Genomic DNA, 19,246 nt, shown 5'->3' with positions numbered 1-19,246 from the left:
TTTTTTTTTGTGAGTGAGATGAATGAATGCATATTCATATTTATTTTAGAACTACAGTAACATCTGATTTCTCTCACCATGGCGACACCAGAGCTGTCAATCAATAAATTGGAAAAAAAAGTAACTTGCGTTACTCATTTGAAAAAGTAACTCAGATATTCTCTTGTAAATTAAAAAGTAATGCGTTACTTTACTAGTTACTTGAAAAAAAGTAATCTGATTACGTAACTCGCGTTACTTGTAATGCGTTACCCCCAACACTGATCAGATGGTAATACTATATTGAAATACATGTACCATGGTATCTACATGGTACTCCATGGTACATCTGAGTAAACCATGGCACTATAATTGTACATGTCTAAAATATTATGGTAGTGTCATAGTACATAGTAGGCAATACCATGGTACTTTTTGGGCAAATCTTTGTAAGTATAGCCTATTTTGTTTATTGGACATATGTGACCCTGGACCACAAAACCAGTCATAAGGGTCAATTTTTCGAAATTGAGATTTATACAGCATCTGAAAGCTGAATAAATAAGCTTTCCATTGATGTATGGTTTGCTAGGATAGGACAATATTTGGCAGAGATACAACTATTTGAAAATATTAATCAAGTATTGAGAAAATCATCTTTAAAGTTGTCCAAATGAAGTTCTTAGCAATGCATATTACTAATCAAAAATTAAGTTTTAATATATTTACGGTAGGAAATTTACAAAATATCTTCATGGAACATGATCTTTACTTAATATCCTAATGATTTTTGGCATAAAAGAAAAATCAATAATTTTGACCCATACGATGTATTTTTGGCTATTACTACAAATATACCCCAGCGACTTAAGACTGCTTTTGTGCTCCAGGGTCACATATACTATGATAATACCATGGTGTTCCATGTACCCTGGAGTATGTAAATGCTATGGTATAGTAGTAATTCAGTACCATATGTATATGGTACTATAGAATGCTGTTAATATCATGGTACTTTTTGGGCATGTTTTTGTAATGTTGTAGCCTGTTTTGTTTATTGGACATGTATCATGGTAATAATACCATGCTATTCTACTGTACCTTGGAGTATGTAAATACCATGGTACAGTGCATAAATATAGTTATTCAGTACCATAGTACAGTATATGGTATTTCATAGAATACCACGTTAAAACCATTGTACTTTTTGAATGTGTTTTGTAAGTATAGTAGCCTATGTTGTTTATCAGACATGTACCATGGTAATACCATGGCATTATATGAAGTACAGTACCTTGTATTATGTAAATACCATGGTGCATAAATATAGTAATTTAGTACCATGGTATATGATACTATATATAATACCATGGTACTTTTTAAGTACATTTTTGAAAGTAGAAGCCTATTTTGCAGCTATTTTTTCTGCACATGTACAATGGTAATTCCATGGTATAAAATATCATATATTTAAGCACCATATATGATACTTCACAGAATACCATGTTAATACCATGGTACTTTTGAGTACATTTTTATAGTAGCCTGTAGCCTTGTTTTTTTTAAATCATGTATCTTTGTAATACTGTGGAGAGTGTTTTTCATTAAGTTAAGAACAAGCATTTTCAGCAATTTATTATTATATTATATTGTTCTCAATACAAGTTGAGCCAGTATACCAGTTTAAAAGAGGTCTGACCATCGCATGACATCTTTGGTTAAATAGCCACATATGATAGCATTGCTGCTAAGTAAATATTCATTACTTGAGATTAAATATGAATGGCACATTTTTTGAAGTGCATCCGGAGTGAATGCTCACATCACTCTGACAGGTGTAAGGCTCTGCATATGTGATCACACACACACACACACACACACACACAAATGTATGTCCTCATTTGTCACAAAAACGCGCGCACACACACACACACACACACACACACACACACACACACACACACACACTCAAAATCTGTCTGATGTGATTAAGTCAGGAGAAAGAATGACATTCTGTTATTCTGACATTCCATAAACAGAAGCACTGTATGATCAAACACTGGGGTGCATTTAATATGCTTTATTTCCAGAACCAAAACAACCCCTAATCTGGTTAGAAGACTACATGCATCTCCTATAAAACACTTGTTCTCTGGCACAAATGCATCCTATGGTTTTTCTGCCTCAGCCTAATATTACATAGCCTACATGCTTTATATTCCCTGAGCGCTGTCTCTAATGCATGGTTACACTACACCTATTTCTCTCTGCTGTGCTCTTGGCCAGACGTCAGTTTGCATGGGGCAAAAATGGATTCATTTTAAAAGACAAATGCTATTGTAGGTCAAAGCAAGAGCCTACTGCCTTTTTATCATAGAATTATGTAACTATAAAATTGATTGTATGAGAAATTGAGATTGTTTGAATAAATATCAAACATCAACAAAAAATCACAATTGAACCTATTAATTTTATTTAGTACATGCTCCTGGTCTGGTTGTGAATGTTGTATTAGTGTACATGTTATAAAAAAAAACGTTTGTCATTTTCAGTCTTTCATCAGTATTCACTACAAGGACACATTAAACTGATCAAAAGTGACAATAGAGATATTTATAATATAACGTGAAAACAGATTCCTACTTCAAATAAATGCTCTTCTGAGAACAACTTTTGAGCAGCAAATCAGCATAGATTGATTTCTGAAGGATCATGTGACACTGAAGACTGGAGTAATGATGCTGAAAATACAGCTTTGATCACAGGAATAAATGACATTTTTAAATATATTAAAACAATTATTTTATAAATATATAATATAAATTATAATATTCATATTAAATTATGAATCATAATATTATTATATATTATTATAATCATAATAATGAAGCCTTGGTGAGAATGAGACTACTTTCAAAGACATTTAAAAATCTTAATGGCATCAGACTTTTGAAAAGTATTGTGTATAATTTATTCATTTAAATAATTTATAGATTTAAAAATCAGTAAAAAAAAAAATCCAAATTATGGCAAGCGTATGAAATCATGTTTATTTGCAAATCAGTTCATTTATGTACGTCACAGTTGAGATCTATGACACGGGCGGAGTCAAATGAACAGATGAGGGCAGGGTCACAGAGTCTCAGGAGTCTTTATATTGGCCCAACTTCCAATGAGCAAATCAGCAGCGTTATTCAAACCTGAGACCCATGTGAGGAGGTACAGTAGGGACAGACTACAGAGGCTTAGCGAAGGTCTGATGGATGCTGGGTGGTGGGAGGAGCAAACCTCAGCCCTGTCTACCCTGGGGGCCCCCATGCTTGCGTCGACAAGAGCCCAGGAGAGTCTCCAGAGCCAGCTTCACGAAGGCCTGGAAATTATTGCTTCTCTCCCTTCGGCTGTCCTGCGAGGGGAAAGACACAAAGACAGTTAGTTAGCTTGACTGGAAACATACATCAAGTGCAATGAAATCCAGTTGTGCCTAAGAGCAAGCTAGAAATGTGCAATCTTCTCTCAGATATTGTATAATGCTTCTCCTATACACTAAATATTGTTTGACACTTTATTCTATTGTAATAAATCAGTAAAAATATGTATTTGTGAGTCAAACATTTACTTTCATAAGCCATAAAAAGCATTTTACATTTCAGGTATTTGCGGTGTCATTTTTGCTTGTATTTCAAATGTTCATTTGAAATGCCTTTTTGTCTCACTCATGTCTTCTATGCTGTTGTCAATATTTACCTCCTTGCTTTTTGGCATCATCTCCTTTCTGATCACCTTTCTTCGGCTGCTCCTTAGGACTCTGAGGTTGCTACAGGGAAAAATAAATAAATCAATAAAATTAAATTAAAAAAAAAAAAACATTTAAAGATCTCAGTTATCCCAAATAACAAAAGTATTTTCTAAGAGTGGTTTGCTAACGTTCCTATTAAGTTATGAAAACGTTATGTCTGAATTTTCTCTGAATATTTAAAACGACCAGTATTAATATTTCAAAACATTTTTTCTTGGTTATGTGAATGCTATAGAGAAAACATTGAGAGAATGTTCTTTTTTTTAACTTTTAATGTTCAAAGTTATTCCAGCTAACAAAAACATGTTCTAAGAATGTTTTGCTTTCGGAATGTTCTCTAAATGTTCCAAAAACATAAAAAAAAAAAAAAAAAATTCTTGGATATGTAAAGAGAAAACAGTTTACGTTAGAGAAAACATTAAGAGAATGTTCCCTTTATCATTTTGCAAACAGTATAGGAAAGTTCAATTGGAATGTTCTCTGCACATTCTGAAACAAATAATAACATTTAAAAAAATGTTTCAGAAAAAGATGTTCCTTGAACAATGTATAAATAATGTTTTTCTGTGCACGCCATTAATGTTACTGCAAGAATGTTTGAAGATCTCAGTTAACCCAGCTAATGAGAATTAGTTTTAAGAACGTTTTGTTAACGTTCCCATTAAGTTATGAAAATTTTATTTTTAAATGTTCTCCGAACGTTTAAATCAACCATTTTTTTCTTGCTAATGCGAATGTCAGAGAAAACATTAAGTGAATGTTCCATTTATCATTTATCATACTTTATAAGAACAGTTCTTTTTAATGTTCTTTGAACATTCTGAAACAAGTAATAACGTTTAAAAAACATTTCAGACCTTATTTTATTAGTATTGAAACACATTGTCTTTATCATTGCTTTCTGTTTCTGTGTACACTATTTTCTGTGTAGAAAATGTATTAAAAAAAACATTTCAGAAAAATAAATGAACCATGAACCATGCCTAAGGTTTTTGTACTGATGTTTTGTGAATGTTATTAAAGCCCAGACGACGAAAGTTCTAGTAATGTTACTGGAAGAACTTTTTTTTTTCATAAATTTGCGAGAACCTTGCCAGAACATTAGTCAATACCGACAGTGGCTGATTTTGAGCAGGCATTATGAATTATGCACGTGTAGCTTTCCAATATGTGCAATGGGTCTGCTGTGGGCAATTTTTACCTTGGTGGTGGATTTCTTGTCCGCCTTGTTACCTGTCAAATGTTAAAACATTCAGGACATTACTTTTTGCATGCCTGGTTTCATTTACTACTAATATTTCATGACTGTTTTGCATAAAAAAAAAACATACAAGTACATATTAATTATATCCATCTCCATCATCGTACACATTATTGGACGGTCTTCGTTACACGCGCTGCGGTGACGTCACTATGCAGATCAGCTGTTGGAAGGCGGGTCGGTCACGTGATCACGCCAGTCCCTTCAGACAGAATGCACCGGTGAGAGTCTCGCACGGTAGGTGTCCTTCAAATACACAATTATTCATGACATTGCGTTTCAGTAAATTAAACCCATTCAGAAATTGTTATTAGCGAGATATTATGGCCACAGGGTGGCTGATATGATTTTTGGGGGGGATTGTAAATCGGTATGTAACGCCTGTTGTTGTTAGCTTCCCTGCTAACTGGGCTAATGCGTCAAAACATTGATTTTTAAAATAAACTATTTTCTTATGCGGTGCATAAATATGAATCATTTTGTTATTATATATTTCTTATGAACGTTGTGTTTACATTAGTCATGTTGCATTGTGCTAGTGTGTGGGATGTTTGTACTATTTGTACATTAAACTGGATTAATACGAGTTTTTGTTTATTTGTTTACAAAATATGTTTTAGGACTGTTAATTTGTGCATTTTAATTTTGTGCAAATTAATATTTTTTTTACGTTTGCATATACTAAATGTAGTTATTTCTTTCTGCTTTCCGAATAAATCAAGACATCAATTGCTATTATTTTATATTTTTCTCAATTAAAAAAATGTAATTATAAACGTTGTCAAGTTAATTAAACGTAAGTATTTCCAGATAACATTTTAACATTTTGTTTTAGTAACATGACAATGCAAAAGACAAATATTTAACTTTGGAAACCATTTTTAAATTGACTTTACTCTTAATAATATAACAAAGAATAGTTTCCTTATACTATATAAATGGATTTTTACACTTGAAATATGCAGCTGCCTTTACATTTATAAATAAATAATCATATTTATTATATTTAGAATCTCTCATAAGGGAATCATCGTATTTGGGGGTCCTTAGCATCAAAAAGTTTGAAAACCTTTAAATTACATAATTAATTTAACATAGTTAACATAACATTACTATGCTAACAAAATTAACATAGTTAATTGCATTTATTGTTTATATTTAGGGTTACTTGTGTTATTTTGTCCCTCATGTAATCTTTTTAACAACAATTACGTAAAGAAAACTTGTATCATATCTCAACTGAACTGAATGATACAAATAATGCTTTGAAATCTTTAGTTATTAAATATACACTACCGCTCAAAAGTTTGGGATCAGTACGTTTTTTAAAGAAGTTTCTTATACTCATCAAGGGTGCATTTATTTGATCAAAAATACAGGAAAACATTTTAATATTGTGAAATATTATTACAATGTCAAATAACATTTTTCTATTTTAATATTCATTAAAATCTAATTTATTCTTGTGATCAAAGCTGTATTTTCAGCATCATTACTACAGTCTTCAGTGTCATATGATCCTTCAGAAATCATTCTAATATGCTGATCTATTATCAGTGATGGAAACTGTTGTGCTGCTTAATATTTTTTTTGGAACCTGTGATACTTTTTTTCAGGATTCTTTGATGAAAAAAAGTTAAAACGAAGAGCATTTATTTAAAATAGAAATATCTTCTGCTCATCAAGGCTGCATTTATTTGATCAAAAATACAGGAAAACATTTTAATATTGTGAAATATTATTACAATGTCAAATAACATTTTTCTATTTTAATATTCATTAAAATCTAATTTATTCCTGTGATCAAAGCTGAATTTTCAGCATCATTACTCCAGTCTTCAGTGTCACATGATCCTTCAGAAATCATTCTAATATGCTGATCTATTATCAGTGATGGAAACTGTTGTGCTGCTTAATATTTTTTTTGGAACCTGTGATACTTTTTTTCAGGATTCTTTGATGAAAAAAAGTTAAAACGAAGAGCATTTATTTAAAATAGAAATACTTCTAACAATATACACTACAGTTCAAAAGTTTGGGGTCAGTACATTTTTATTCTTTCTTTTTTTGAAAGAAATGAAAACTTTTATTCAGCAAGGATGTGTTAAATTGATAAGAAGTGATAGCAAATGTTTATTTTGTTAGAAAATATTTGAATAAATGCTTTTCTTTTTAATTTTTTATTCATCAAAGAATCCTGAAAAAAGTACCACAGTTTCCAAAAAAATATTTGGCAGCACAACTGTTGCCAGCATTGATAATTCTAATAATAAATCAGCATATTAGAATGATTTCTGAAGGATCATGTGACACTTTATACTGGAGTAATGGCTGATGGAAATTCAGCTTTGCATCACAGAAATAAATTATATTTTAAAGGATATTAAAATAGAAACCATTATTTTATATTGTAATAACATTTTGCAAGATTACTGTATTCTGTATTTTTGATCAAATAAATGCAGCCTTGATGAGCAGAAGAGACTTCTTTAAAAACATTACCAGCCTTACTGATCCCAAACTTTTGACCGGTAGTGTATATTTTTTAATGCAATTTCTATAACAGTGTATTTGTGTCTCCTGCAGCCCTTGTGTTTCCTGCATCTCTCTGTGTTTGTGGATCTCATGGCTGCTGTTTGGCAGCAGGTGCTGGCAGTGGACGCAAGGTGTGTGCACAGGTAATGAGTGGAGGGCAGAGGAGCCTCTTAAAGAAGAAGTTACAGTTCTGTGAGAGCCAGAAATCTTGCTTGTTTGTAGGTGACCAAATACTTATTTTACCGAGGAATTTACCAATTAATTCTTTAAAAATCCTACAATGTGATTTTCTGGATTTTTTTTCTCATTTTGTCTCTCATAGTTGAGGTATACCTATGATGAAAATTACAGGCCTCTCTCATCTTTTTAAGTGGGAGAACTTGCACAATTGGTGGCTGACTAAATACTTTTTTGCCCCACTGTATGTACCTTTTTTACATGTGTAGGGCCTAATCATTTGTTATATTGTTCTCTATTTTCTGTCCTTCTGCCTCTTTTTGTCTTTTCCTCAGGTACAATGCTTACCGTACACCTACGTTCCCCCAGTTCCGCACGCAGTACATCCGCCGGCGCAGCCAGCTGCTCCGCGAGAATGCCAAGTGTGGCTTTGAGCCGGGGCTGCGCAGGCAGTATCTGCGTCTGCGCAGTCAGTTGCTCGCCCTGCGTTACGGGCCTCTGTCAGAGCAGAGCAGCTTCAGAGCCAGCAGTGTGCGCAGTTCCCGCACCACACTGGATCGCATGGAGGTTAGGTGCATTCAGAAACAGGGAAAAGGGTTCGAGAAATGCAGATAAGGAGTTCTGGGTTGAAATAAGCCCTAGAAAAAACACAGACAGAGGGCAAGATAGAACATCTATATAGTCCTTGATATAAATAGCAATGCAGATCCAGGTCTTTGTGTTGTGTGAGAGCTGCTGTGCATGTAGATTGCAAACTCTTTTGTGCATGATGGGCTTTATGTTGCTGTAGTGCTAAACTCTAAAATCATTCTTCATTACTGCCTGCTTTCATATTTTCTTGGTCTTTTTTTATTCTCTTCTCTGTCTTTCAATCAGGACTTCGAGGAGGATCCCAGGGCTCAGGGTGCCAGAGGCCACCGGAGATCAGTAAGCCGTGGTTCATACCAGCTGCAAGCCCAGATGAACAGGGCAGTGTATGATGAAAGGTAAAGTCATCTGACAAATGTTTGCAGAATGCAAAATGCTATGAAATGCATATTATTTTGTGAAAAAGTGTGACATGCTTAAGCAAAACAGGCGCTATTATTAGAATCGGCACCCCAAATGAATAAGAAACAAGCATTGGATTTCATTAAGCAAATATGATGCAGGGTGTTATTACTGTGTCTTGCACTGTGTACCAGTATGAATAATTCTCTGGTTCTATTTCATGTGCCAGGCCTCCAGGTAGCCTGGTTCCCACATCGGTGGCAGAAGCCAGTCGGGCAATGGCAGGTGACACCACCCTAAGTGAGAACTACGCCTTTGCCGGAATGCACCACATCTTTGACCAGCATGTCGACTCAGCTGGTGAGTGAGCTGTTAATGACACGACTAAGATGACCAACAAAAATGACTCTAGTCTATACCAATTTTTTTATTGATGGGCAGTACCTTAGAGAGCAGGGTGAAACAATGTCAATACAAAGCCTATTTAATTTTAAAATGGTAAGTAACAAATGCTGCATGCTACAGATTTATCGACATTATACTTACTAAATTAGAAATAAAGATTAACGCTTGTCTGGGACAAGTAGATTTTTTTAAAGGGGTGACTGAGAGAGAATAGAGAATTTATATATACATATATATATTTTATTTTTTTTCTAAATAAAAGTCCTGATACTTATTGGCCAAACAGGAAAAAAGAAAAAAAAAGCAGTGACTGGATTACCATTTCTTCTTCTTTTTTTTTAAATATTGTTTAATTAATATAGTTGTTTAATTTCTGCTTTGCAACATCTGCTAGTTCACAGATTTGATACTTTTACATATATCCATACTGCACCTTAGACATAACCGTATTTAGATGAATACCTTATCAACACCAGCATTTTGACCAAGAAGCGCTTTTGATCCTTTTTGCTGCGAAGTTGCATTACCACTAGCCTGCTTCAGTGCTTGCACATAAATGTTTGAAAGTAGCATCTGTCAGTCCTAGGTCTGGACTGTTGTTTTACCCTTTCATTTTAACCTTTTAATATTTTGTCTCCTCAGTTCCTCGATTGCAGTTTGCCAATGATGATAAACACCTCCTCGCCTGCTGCTCGTTGGATGGGACATTGTCAATCATGACATTGTCCCCGCCTCCACCAACTGTAAAGGTGACACTAAAGGGCCATGCTGGTCCCGTGACTGACTTCGCCTGGTCACTCAGCAATGACATCATTGTGTCCACGTCAAAAGATGGCACTCTGCGTATCTGGAACACAGAGGATGGACGCTGCATCCGAGAGGTGGCCGACCCAGAGGGCAGTGAGCTGCTGTGCTGCACTTTTCAGCCCATGAACAACAACCTGACTGTGGTGAGTCCAAATGCCAGCCATTTTTGTTTCCTTTGTATACTACCATTTAAAAGTTTAGCTCAGTAAGATTTTAAAATGTTTTTGAAGGAAGTCTTGTATACTCTTATTTGATCAAAATATGGTAAAAACAGTAAGTGAAATATTATTACAATCTATACTTTTTTTCTGTTTTAATATATTTAAAAATGTAATTTATTTCTGTGATACAAATCTGAATTTTCAGCATTATTACTCCAGTCTTCAGTGTCACATGATCCTTCAGAAATTATTCTAATATGCTGATTTGCTGCTCAAGAAACTACATTTCTTATTATTGTCATATGTTGAAAACAGTTGAGCTGCTTAACATTTTTGTAGAAACCACAATGCACTATTTGGTGAATATAAAGTTAGTATGGGATTATTCAAGGTGACAGAAGTTTTATGGGAATATTGAATTGCTTATGCTGATGAAACACTGCAGACAGCAGTAAAAAATACCATCAGCCCTTTCTATTAGTGTGTGAAATGAACATGCGCCACCAGCCAAAAAGAGTATTTTGTGTGCAGTGCTGGGTAATTTTACTTACCTACCAACTACTGTGGTGGGTGACCTGTAAAGACATTTGACAAGAAATGCAATTGATGGGTTGATTATATCTCTTATACTTTCTTTTTTTATGTGGCTCTTAAAGCAATTTTGTTTATACGTGAACACTCCAGCTAAACCCAGACAATCTCTCAGGAGGTGCTATGAGTTTGATTAATTTATAACATGCATTGTGAACACAATATAAATTGATGAATAACCCATGCATAATTTTTTAGAAAAACTATGATAAAATGTGAGTATCACAAATGATGCATCAGGCTTTTGAGGAAGGTTTATTTATTCATCTCAGTCATCATTGTATTCCATTGCATTATGTGTTTTGAAACTACAGAACTTTGAAAAAAACTAAACTAAGCATTTCAAAATCATGTTGCTGAGACATTATTGGGACATATAGAGTGAATATATTTCTATGCATTTTTTTTGCTATGCAAGTATTTCGCTATATAATTATCTCATTGATGTACATTAAAATCAGAATGCCACCTTACTGTTTGGCCATATAAATATCATAAATATAAAATATAATAACTAAATATAATAAATGATCATAATCAAAAGTTTTTTCTCCTTGAGTATGAGCTCCATATTCTCACTATATCATGCTACATGAGCCATAAAAGCCTGATGCGTGAAATATGATACTTGAAAAAAACCCATCCACATACTTTGTGTATGTATGTGAATATAACTTTTTTAAGCTGTTCCACGTCAACTGTCAATATAAAAAAAATGTCAGGCTTTGCAAGGTTAATAAACACCCCAACAGAAATTAACTGTACTTCTGAAGAAAATATTTATATGATATTCGATATGATATATGATAGCAATCTAAAATATTGCCTTTTATACAATGCTGCATTATAAACAAGCAACTTTAACCAAGACCAAAAAGACTACTAATTAAACAACTAATGAGTTGTTTCATTTTCTATACAATAGTTATTTTATGTATTTACATTGTGAAAATAAAATCTTTTAACGTCTGTTACACATTTCCTACCCTGAATCTCATCTACCGCGTGAAGATTTTGCTGTGAAGTATTTTCTGTTGATATGATACATAAAATCTGTCCTTTGTTGTCCGTCCCTAGGTTGGCAACAGTAAACATCACCTGCAGGTGGTGAACATCTCCACTGGAAAGAAAGTGAAAGGAGGCTCCAGTAAACTCACCGGTCGAGTGCTTTCTCTCTCGTTTGATGCTCCGGGGAGAATCCTGTGGGCTGGTGATGACAGGGGAAGCATTTTCTCCTTCCTCTTTGACATGGCCACAGGTGCAAAGATATTTTCTTGCAAAAAAAAAAACAAAACTGGTGGAAATTCTGGAAATGTAAATGAGACTAAGGTTGATATATTGGTGTTTATGTAAAGCTGAGGTTCTTCTTCCACAGGAAAACTGACCAAAGCTAAGAGACTGGTGGTGAATGAGGGCAGCCCTATCTCTAGTATCTCTGCCCGCTCGTGGATCAGTCGAGAGGCACGGGATCCGTCGCTGCTCGTCAACGCCTGTGTCAACAAACTACTGCTCTACAGGTTAGAATGCAACTCATATTGTCACTTTCTCTTGACTGAGATGATTATCGATCAGTGTGGAACTGGTGTTGACAGGGTCGTGGATAATGAGGGAACACTACAGCTGAAGAGGAGTTTCCCCATTCAACACGGATCCCAACCGCTGCACAGCATCTTCTGTCCTCTCATGTCCTTCAGACAGGGAGCCTGTGTTGGTAAGACCATAATCATCATATTACAGGCTATTTCTGTCTGATCTGTCAGAAATCATTCTAATATGCTGATTTGCTGCTCAAGAAACATTCCTAATTATTGTCAATGTTGAAAACAAGTTGTACGGCAAAATATGATTTATTTTGATGAATAGAAAGTTCGAAGAGCAGCATTTATTTGAAATAATAAACCTTTTGTAACAAACGTCTGTACTGACACTTTACTGACATCAATGTTTTAATGTCTTTTGAATGGTAGTGTATATATGACTTTATATGTGTTATTAGGTTAGCAACATGGCAGCTAATGGCATACTATTGAATTCAATCAATCTCCTGTTTGTATGACATGTTGCTGTCTTTGTAGAACTTTCACAATCACTTGCGAGCTGCTTTCTATGTAGGCAAATCACTATGTTTTGGAGCAAAGCCAAAATAAGTGAATCCTGCTCTTTCCCTCTTGCAGTCACCGGCAGTGAGGATGCATGCGTCTACTTTTTCGATGTTGAGCGCAACACTAAGGCCATCGTTAACAAGCTGCAGGGCCACAGCGGGCCCGTCCTGGACGTGAGCTTCAACTGCGACGAAAGCCTTCTGGCCTCCTCTGACGCCACCGGCATGGTGATCATCTGGAGACGGGAGCAGAAGTAACCATGGCAACTCCAAGCTTTCGCTACGTTGGCAACAGCATCTGCCGCGCAGGCTGGCTTGAATCATGTGCAATGAAACTCCTACTGTAAATGTCAAGATGACTGTTGTGTTTTGAGTGAGTCTGAACTAAATCATGTGCACCATGAAAGAAACTTGTCTTATCTTTGTTTTAGAGCTGATATTTCTGTTTTTATTGGTTTTGTGGGATGTGGCGCTTGTTTGTGGAATTCATTAGTGCTTTGTGGTCATAAATGTCCAACTTAAGAGAGGAGACATTAATAGAATTCTTTGTTCACTTGTGTGCATTTTGTGTTTTTGTGAGTGAGTGTGTGAGAATGAGAATGTTGAGGCAGCGTGTCACTGAAGTTGCGTTCGCTTGCACAATAACACTACTGTATTTATGCCTTGTTGAACTCAATAAATTTAACCACACTAGCTGAATTAGGCTACATTTGGTCTTTCTGTTTTCCTTATTTTTATTTGTTTATGGCAACCTAGTGCATATTACCAGACAACAAAGATGGAAACTTGGGTGTAGATGTTTCACTTTTAAAGATTGAATCACGTTTAATGAAAACCTAGTTATATTTCAAATTTGAATATGAATAGGCATCCTCAAGTGAATAATTTTTGATCTTGATCTTTACCCTATTAATATAGGTTGCAATATTTCTTTAATATATCTTAAGAATTTTTGTAAATAGGATTTTATGTAGAATATATATATATATATATATATATATATGGTGACGTGAGATTTGACTCCGATGAAAGACTAAACCTCGTTACCATTTTTAAATGTAATAAATTAACATTTATTAATTAATCATAATCCCACGTTTATTCGTGTGCTTTTATTTTGAAAATAAAAAGTTCTTCACAACCGTTACTTTCACTGTAACGTGGGAGGAACTACTTCCGGCTCTACAGTGGGTAAGCTAAAAGAATAACAAACAAGAATGAAACGTAGATTTTTAAGTATATGAAAAAAAAACCATTGGAGCCTCCGGGAGCTTTGATTAGGTATGAATCATATAGCAAGCAGCAGACAGCTAACGTTAGCAGGCAAGTAAAGATCCCTCTAACGTTACATAAAACAACGACCAAAAATGAATACATCTGCTTTATAGGTTTATTTTCTACTAATTGAAATGTTATAATTTTAAATACATCTTCTAAGGTGTTAAATTGATGTATATTTTCAGAGGTGTGGTCCATCTGATAAACCGACGAGTCTTTTTAATGTGCATTATTTAAAAACTTCAATAGGATTGAATAGTTGTTTCTTATATAATCATAGCCTTACTATTACTATATACCTTAATTGCTGCATAAGAATTGATAACATTGTTTAATTGTCACAAACAGACTAATCTGTATTGTATACAACTGTAACATTATGTATGTGATGTTTTGCTGAATGACAACATGATTTCTGTATGATTTGCATGTATCTGTTCTGTTTTACAGCGTGAAGAGATCGTGGCACAAAGGGAACAGACTGTGCCTTTCCTGCACGGCTTCAGGAGGATCGTGTATGAGTGCCAGCCGCTGGTGGATGCTGTGATGTGTGTCCTGGGAATAGAAGGAGAAAACCAGCGTAGGTCAGCAAACCAAATGCATTTTAAAGACTGCAATGAGCAGATGACGAGAGGATTTTATGAACTGCATTTTTATATCCTGCATGTCACAGGCGAGATGATGAAGAAAGCGTCTCGTGGAGAAGTCTTGTGGAGCCCCTTCTGGGGAAGTCGTGGCCTAAGGTTAGAGAGTCGGACTCGTAACCCAAAGGTTGTGGGTTCGAGTCTCGTACCGGCAGGGATTGTAGGTGGGGGGAGTGAATGTACAGCGCTCTCTCCCACCTTCAATACCACGACTGAGGTGCCCTTGAGCAAGCCACCGAACCCCCAACTGCTCCCCGGGCGCCGCAACATAAATGGCTGCCCACTGCTCCGGGTGTGTGTTCACGGTGTGTGTGTGTTCACTGCTGTTTGTGTGCACTTTGGATGGGTTAAATGCAGAGCACTAATTCCGAGTATGGGTCGCCATACTTGGCCACATGTCACTTCTGGATAGGGAGTCTCAGTCTCCTGTCTTCATGGAGGGAATCAGTTACTCTCTGTTTCGAGTGGCTGATCTTGGGTTGGTCAGCGCAGCACAGGTGCTTCTGCGCTACGGAGCTGATCTCAACTTTGAAGGTTTGTAGATGCTGAAGATGCTTTTGGGATTCTGATAAACCTCATTATCATCAAGGAAACATAATCAGACCTTTTTCTTATGGTTTCAGATTCTGTATCGTACTACAACCCCTTACACATTGCAGTGTTGAGAAACAAGCCAGACATGGTGCAGATGTTGATATCTCACGGAGCTGAAATCGAAAAGAGGGACAGGGTGAGAATTTCTCTCTCTCTCTCTCTCTCTCTCAATCTCTCTCACTATATATAAAATGACCTGTTGTGAACATGCATATTATTTTTTAATTTTTTTTAATATTCATTGTATCTCTTATATTTGCTTTCAATGCAGACATTATCTTTACTTTTTACATTTCTTAAATATCTGTAAATATTTGCTTTTTTGTCTCTGCAATAGATTCATGAAAGCAGCCCTCTTGATTTGGCCGGTGAGGAGGTGGATAAGTTGCCGTGTCTGCGCGTGCTTCTGGTTTTGGGTGCTGATGTGAATGCAAAAGACAAGAATGGTATGTTTGCTGAATTATCTAACCAAATAGATTGTTTGTGGTTTCATTTTTATATATGATTCTAACTCTTTGTTTATTGTACCTGCTTGCAGGAAAAACGGCACTGCTTCGTGCTCTGGCCAGCACTGATGGACTCACAGTCAATAATTTGGAAAATATACAGCTGCTTCTAGAAAGAGGTGCTTCACTGTGAATTTAAAACATCAGCTCGGACATTACTAGACAACAATTGTATTCAGAAATTTAATTAATGGATGTTTTAAAAATTGTTTCAACATGGAAGAATGTATAATTTATTTCAAATATTAAACTAAAAGTTTTGTATAGTTGTTATTGCAATGTTGAAAGAAGTTTAATTGTATAATTTACATGTACATTTAGTCAGTTAGCAGACGATTTTATCCAAAGCGACTTACAAATGAGGACAATAGAAGCAATCAAAAAACTAACAAAAGAGCAACAATATGTAAGTGCAAATGACAAGTATTTTAATAAAAAAGAAGATACATAGATAAAGTAGAATTTAAATACACCGAACCCCCAACTGCTCCCCGGGCGCCGCAGCATAAATGGCTGCACACTGCTCCGGGTGTGTGTTCACGGTGTGTGTGTGTTCACTGCTGTTTGTGTGCACTTTGGATGGGTTAAATGCAGAGCACTAATTCCGAGTATGGGTCGCCATACTTGGCCACATGTCACTTCTGGATAGGGAGTCTCAGTCTCCTGTCTTCATGGAGGGAATCAGTTACTCTCTGTTTCGAGTGGCTGATCTTGGGTTGGTCAGCGCAGCACAGGTGCTTCTGCGCTACGGAGCTGATCTCAACTTTGAAGGTTTGTAGATGCTGAAGATGCTTTTGGGATTCTGATAAACCTCATTATCATCAAGGAAACATAATCAGACCTTTTTCTTATGGTTTCAGATTCTGTATCGTACTACAACCCCTTACACATTGCAGTGTTGAGAAGACATGGTGACATGGTGCAGATGTTGATATCTCACGGAGCTGAAATCGAAAAGAGGGACAGGGTGAGAATTTCTCTCTCTCTCTCTCTCTCTCTCAATCTCTCTCACTATATATAAAATGACCTGTTGTGAACATGCATATTATTTTTAATTTTTTTAAATATTCATTGTATCTCTTATATTTGCTTTCAATGCAGACATTATCTTTACTTTTTACATTTCTTAAATATTTGCTTTTTTGTCTCTGCAATAGATTCATGAAAGCAGCCCTCTTGATTTGGCCGGTGAGGAGGTGGATAAGTTGCCGTGTCTGCGCGTGCTTCTGGTTTTGGGTGCTGATGTGAATGCAAAAGACAAGAATGGTATGTTTGCTGAATTATCTAACCAAATAGATTGTTTGTGGTTTCATTTTTATATATGATTCTAACTCTTTGTTTATTGTACCTGCTTGCAGGAAAAACGGCACTGCTTCATGCTCTGGCCAGCACTGATGGACTCACAGTCAATAATTTGGAAAATATACAGCTGCTTCTAGAAAGAGGTGCTTCACTGTGAATTTAAAACATCAGCTCGGACATTACTAGACAACAATTGTATTCAGAAATTTCATTAATGGATGTTTTAAAAATTGTTTCAACATGGAAGAATGTATAATTTATTTCAAATATTAAACTAAAAGTTTTGTATAGTTGTTATTGCAATGTTGAAAGAAGTTTAATTGTATAATTTACATGTACATTTAGTCAGTTAGCAGACGATTTTATCCAAAGCGACTTACAAATGAGGACAATAGAAGCAATCAAAAAACTAACAAAAGAGCAACAATATGTAAGTGCAAATGACAAGTATTTTAATAAAAAAGAAGATACATAGATAAAGTAGAATTTAAATAGAACAGAAAGTGTTAGAGTTAGAGGGTCAAATAAAAATGGAACAGATGTTTATTATAATTTATAATATATATTCTTACAATTACTATGTATTATTATACTGTATACCATATATATAATATTAGAAAATTATTATATATTATTGGTCATATTTTACCCCAAAACAAAATAATATATACAAATAAAATAAAATATAAAATAATAAAAAAACAAAATTAAATAAAATACAATACAATATAATTTATAATGTTTACACATTATTTTAATATAAAATGTTATAAATCATTTATAATTATATTTAAATTGATCACACACACACACACACACACACACACATATATATATATAGTAATTATTTTATTTGATAAATTTTTACTTATATTTTATGTTTTTTTTAAAGCATTTAAAAATATTTTTTTATTGCTTATTGGTGTTAATGCTAACATTGTGTTTTTATAATCCCATGCAGGTGCAGATGTGAACACCACCACACATGATGGCGAGACCCCCATGTCTTCACTCACGTTCCTGGTGAAGGAGGCTCTGGACAGCAGCGTGAAGGATGCGAAGGAGATCGGGCACTTCTGTACCCGCGTGGCACATCTTCTGACCAGCCACGGTGCCGATCCCAGCTGCTGCTTGAACGCTACCGACGGGGAAGTGTGGGGACATTCACTAACCTACACCAGTCTGGAGAACTTCGACTTGCTGTTTCCCCTGACCGCCCTTTTACTCCAGCATGGTCTGCTCTCACCACACGCCTCCTACTGGACAGGTCAACAGTTGATATTCACACGTCTCGCAGAAGCTCTCCGGGAAGCTTTAGATGCTGCTGAGACGGCTGATGTTTTAGCCAAAGCTGAAGTGCTGTTGGATCTGGCCAGAATCTGCTGTCCGGTCATTCCTCCTCTCTTCCCCCGCTCAAAACTGCCCGTGCTGGATCAGATCTCTACCCGTCAGCCCCTGCTGGAGCTCTACAGCAGACTAGAGGAGCAAGAAAGGCAGTCGCTGCCACTGAGATGCCTTTGCAGGAGACTCATCCGCTTCTGTCTGCGGCCCTGGTCCTTCGAGGAGAAGGTGAAAGCCCTGCCACTGCCAGACAGACTGAAGGACTCGCTGCTCCCAGAGAACAGCTGGACAGACAGCGCCGGCTGGGAAAGATTCAAACCTCGACGTTCTCCACGCTGAGACACGATTTATGTGTGTGCTTGTAAATATAGAGCCCTTAATGACCACTGCATTCATTAAAACTCCGATAAAAATGACTCTTTTGATCAACATGCAGAAAGATCATTTTCCTGGTAAATATATATAAATAAGTGTTATAAATGTCACGCAAATGGGGTGACTTGGTGTTTTCTGTGTCACAATGACAGTAACTTCAGTGTATTACACATTACCAGGTGATTTTCTGTAAATTTTGTAATGTATCTGTATATCTTTCAGTCTGAAAATTGTTAATGGTTTACAGTTAAATCTTTAATATCATGTACAGCTTCACTTCCGTATGTGCATTGAATAATTGTGTTATGTGTGTTTATTTTTAAGCTAATTTGGAGTCGCTGATTGGAATCAGCCTCCATTTTTTGCATAATCATTTATGTGACATACTTAATGTGCCTTAAGA

The 19,246-nt window shown here is 35.7% G+C and overlaps 2 protein-coding genes and 1 long non-coding RNA gene across 3 annotated transcripts; 2 read left to right on the top strand and 1 right to left on the bottom strand.

The window, feature by feature from the left end:
* Positions 1-3,008: 3,008 nt before the first annotated feature.
* Positions 3,009-5,039, bottom strand: LOC107584866 (uncharacterized). Its single transcript, XR_001609185.1, has 3 exons — positions 4,977-5,039; positions 3,724-3,793; positions 3,009-3,382 (listed from the first exon to the last, which is right to left on the bottom strand). It is a non-coding gene; the product is annotated as an uncharacterized lncRNA (long non-coding RNA).
* A 155-nt stretch (positions 5,040-5,194) lies between these two features.
* On the top strand, positions 5,195-13,502 carry LOC107584863 (WD repeat-containing protein 13-like). The gene is made up of 10 exons (XM_016271621.1): positions 5,195-5,273; positions 7,623-7,702; positions 8,084-8,315; positions 8,625-8,734; positions 8,968-9,098; positions 9,786-10,093; positions 11,780-11,960; positions 12,078-12,219; positions 12,295-12,413; positions 12,877-13,502. Exons 2-10 carry the CDS (start codon positions 7,662-7,664, stop codon positions 13,059-13,061), a joined length of 1,449 nt encoding a protein of 482 aa, XP_016127107.1. The 5' UTR covers positions 5,195-5,273; positions 7,623-7,661; the 3' UTR covers positions 13,062-13,502.
* LOC107584902 (ankyrin repeat and SOCS box protein 6-like) lies at positions 13,126-18,912 on the top strand. The gene is made up of 9 exons (XM_016271672.1): positions 13,126-13,146; positions 13,935-13,994; positions 14,532-14,665; positions 14,755-14,786; positions 15,098-15,259; positions 15,349-15,455; positions 15,657-15,765; positions 17,184-17,270; positions 18,089-18,912. Exons 1-9 carry the CDS (start codon positions 13,126-13,128, stop codon positions 18,805-18,807), a joined length of 1,431 nt encoding a protein of 476 aa, XP_016127158.1. The 3' UTR covers positions 18,808-18,912.
* Positions 18,913-19,246: the final 334 nt, after the last annotated feature.

This window comes from Sinocyclocheilus grahami, unplaced genomic scaffold (genome assembly GCF_001515645.1).
Source record: "Sinocyclocheilus grahami isolate Dianchi unplaced genomic scaffold, SAMN03320097.WGS_v1.1 scaffold64.1, whole genome shotgun sequence".
NCBI lineage: Eukaryota > Metazoa > Chordata > Actinopteri > Cypriniformes > Cyprinidae > Sinocyclocheilus > Sinocyclocheilus grahami.
This window is presented reverse-complemented; position numbering and strand designations above follow the sequence as displayed.

What these genes read in the sequence shown, in the direction of transcription:
- LOC107584863 (XM_016271621.1), top strand. Translation starts at nt 7,662, where the DNA reads ATGGCTGCTGTTTGGCAGCAGGTGCTGGCAGTGGACGCAAG. An exon ending in TGAACAACAACCTGACTGTG is followed by an intron (nt 10,094 to 11,779) that starts GTGAGTCCAAAT and finishes GTCCGTCCCTAG; the next exon opens with GTTGGCAACAGTAAACATCA. An exon ending in CCTCTTTGACATGGCCACAG is followed by an intron (nt 11,961 to 12,077) that starts GTGCAAAGATAT and finishes CTTCTTCCACAG; the next exon opens with GAAAACTGACCAAAGCTAAG.
- LOC107584902 (XM_016271672.1), top strand. Translation starts at nt 13,126, where the DNA reads ATGTGCAATGAAACTCCTACT. An exon ending in GAAGGAGAAAACCAGCGTAG is followed by an intron (nt 14,666 to 14,754) that starts GTCAGCAAACCA and finishes TGCATGTCACAG; the next exon opens with GCGAGATGATGAAGAAAGCG. An exon ending in AGCTGATCTCAACTTTGAAG is followed by an intron (nt 15,260 to 15,348) that starts GTTTGTAGATGC and finishes TTATGGTTTCAG; the next exon opens with ATTCTGTATCGTACTACAAC.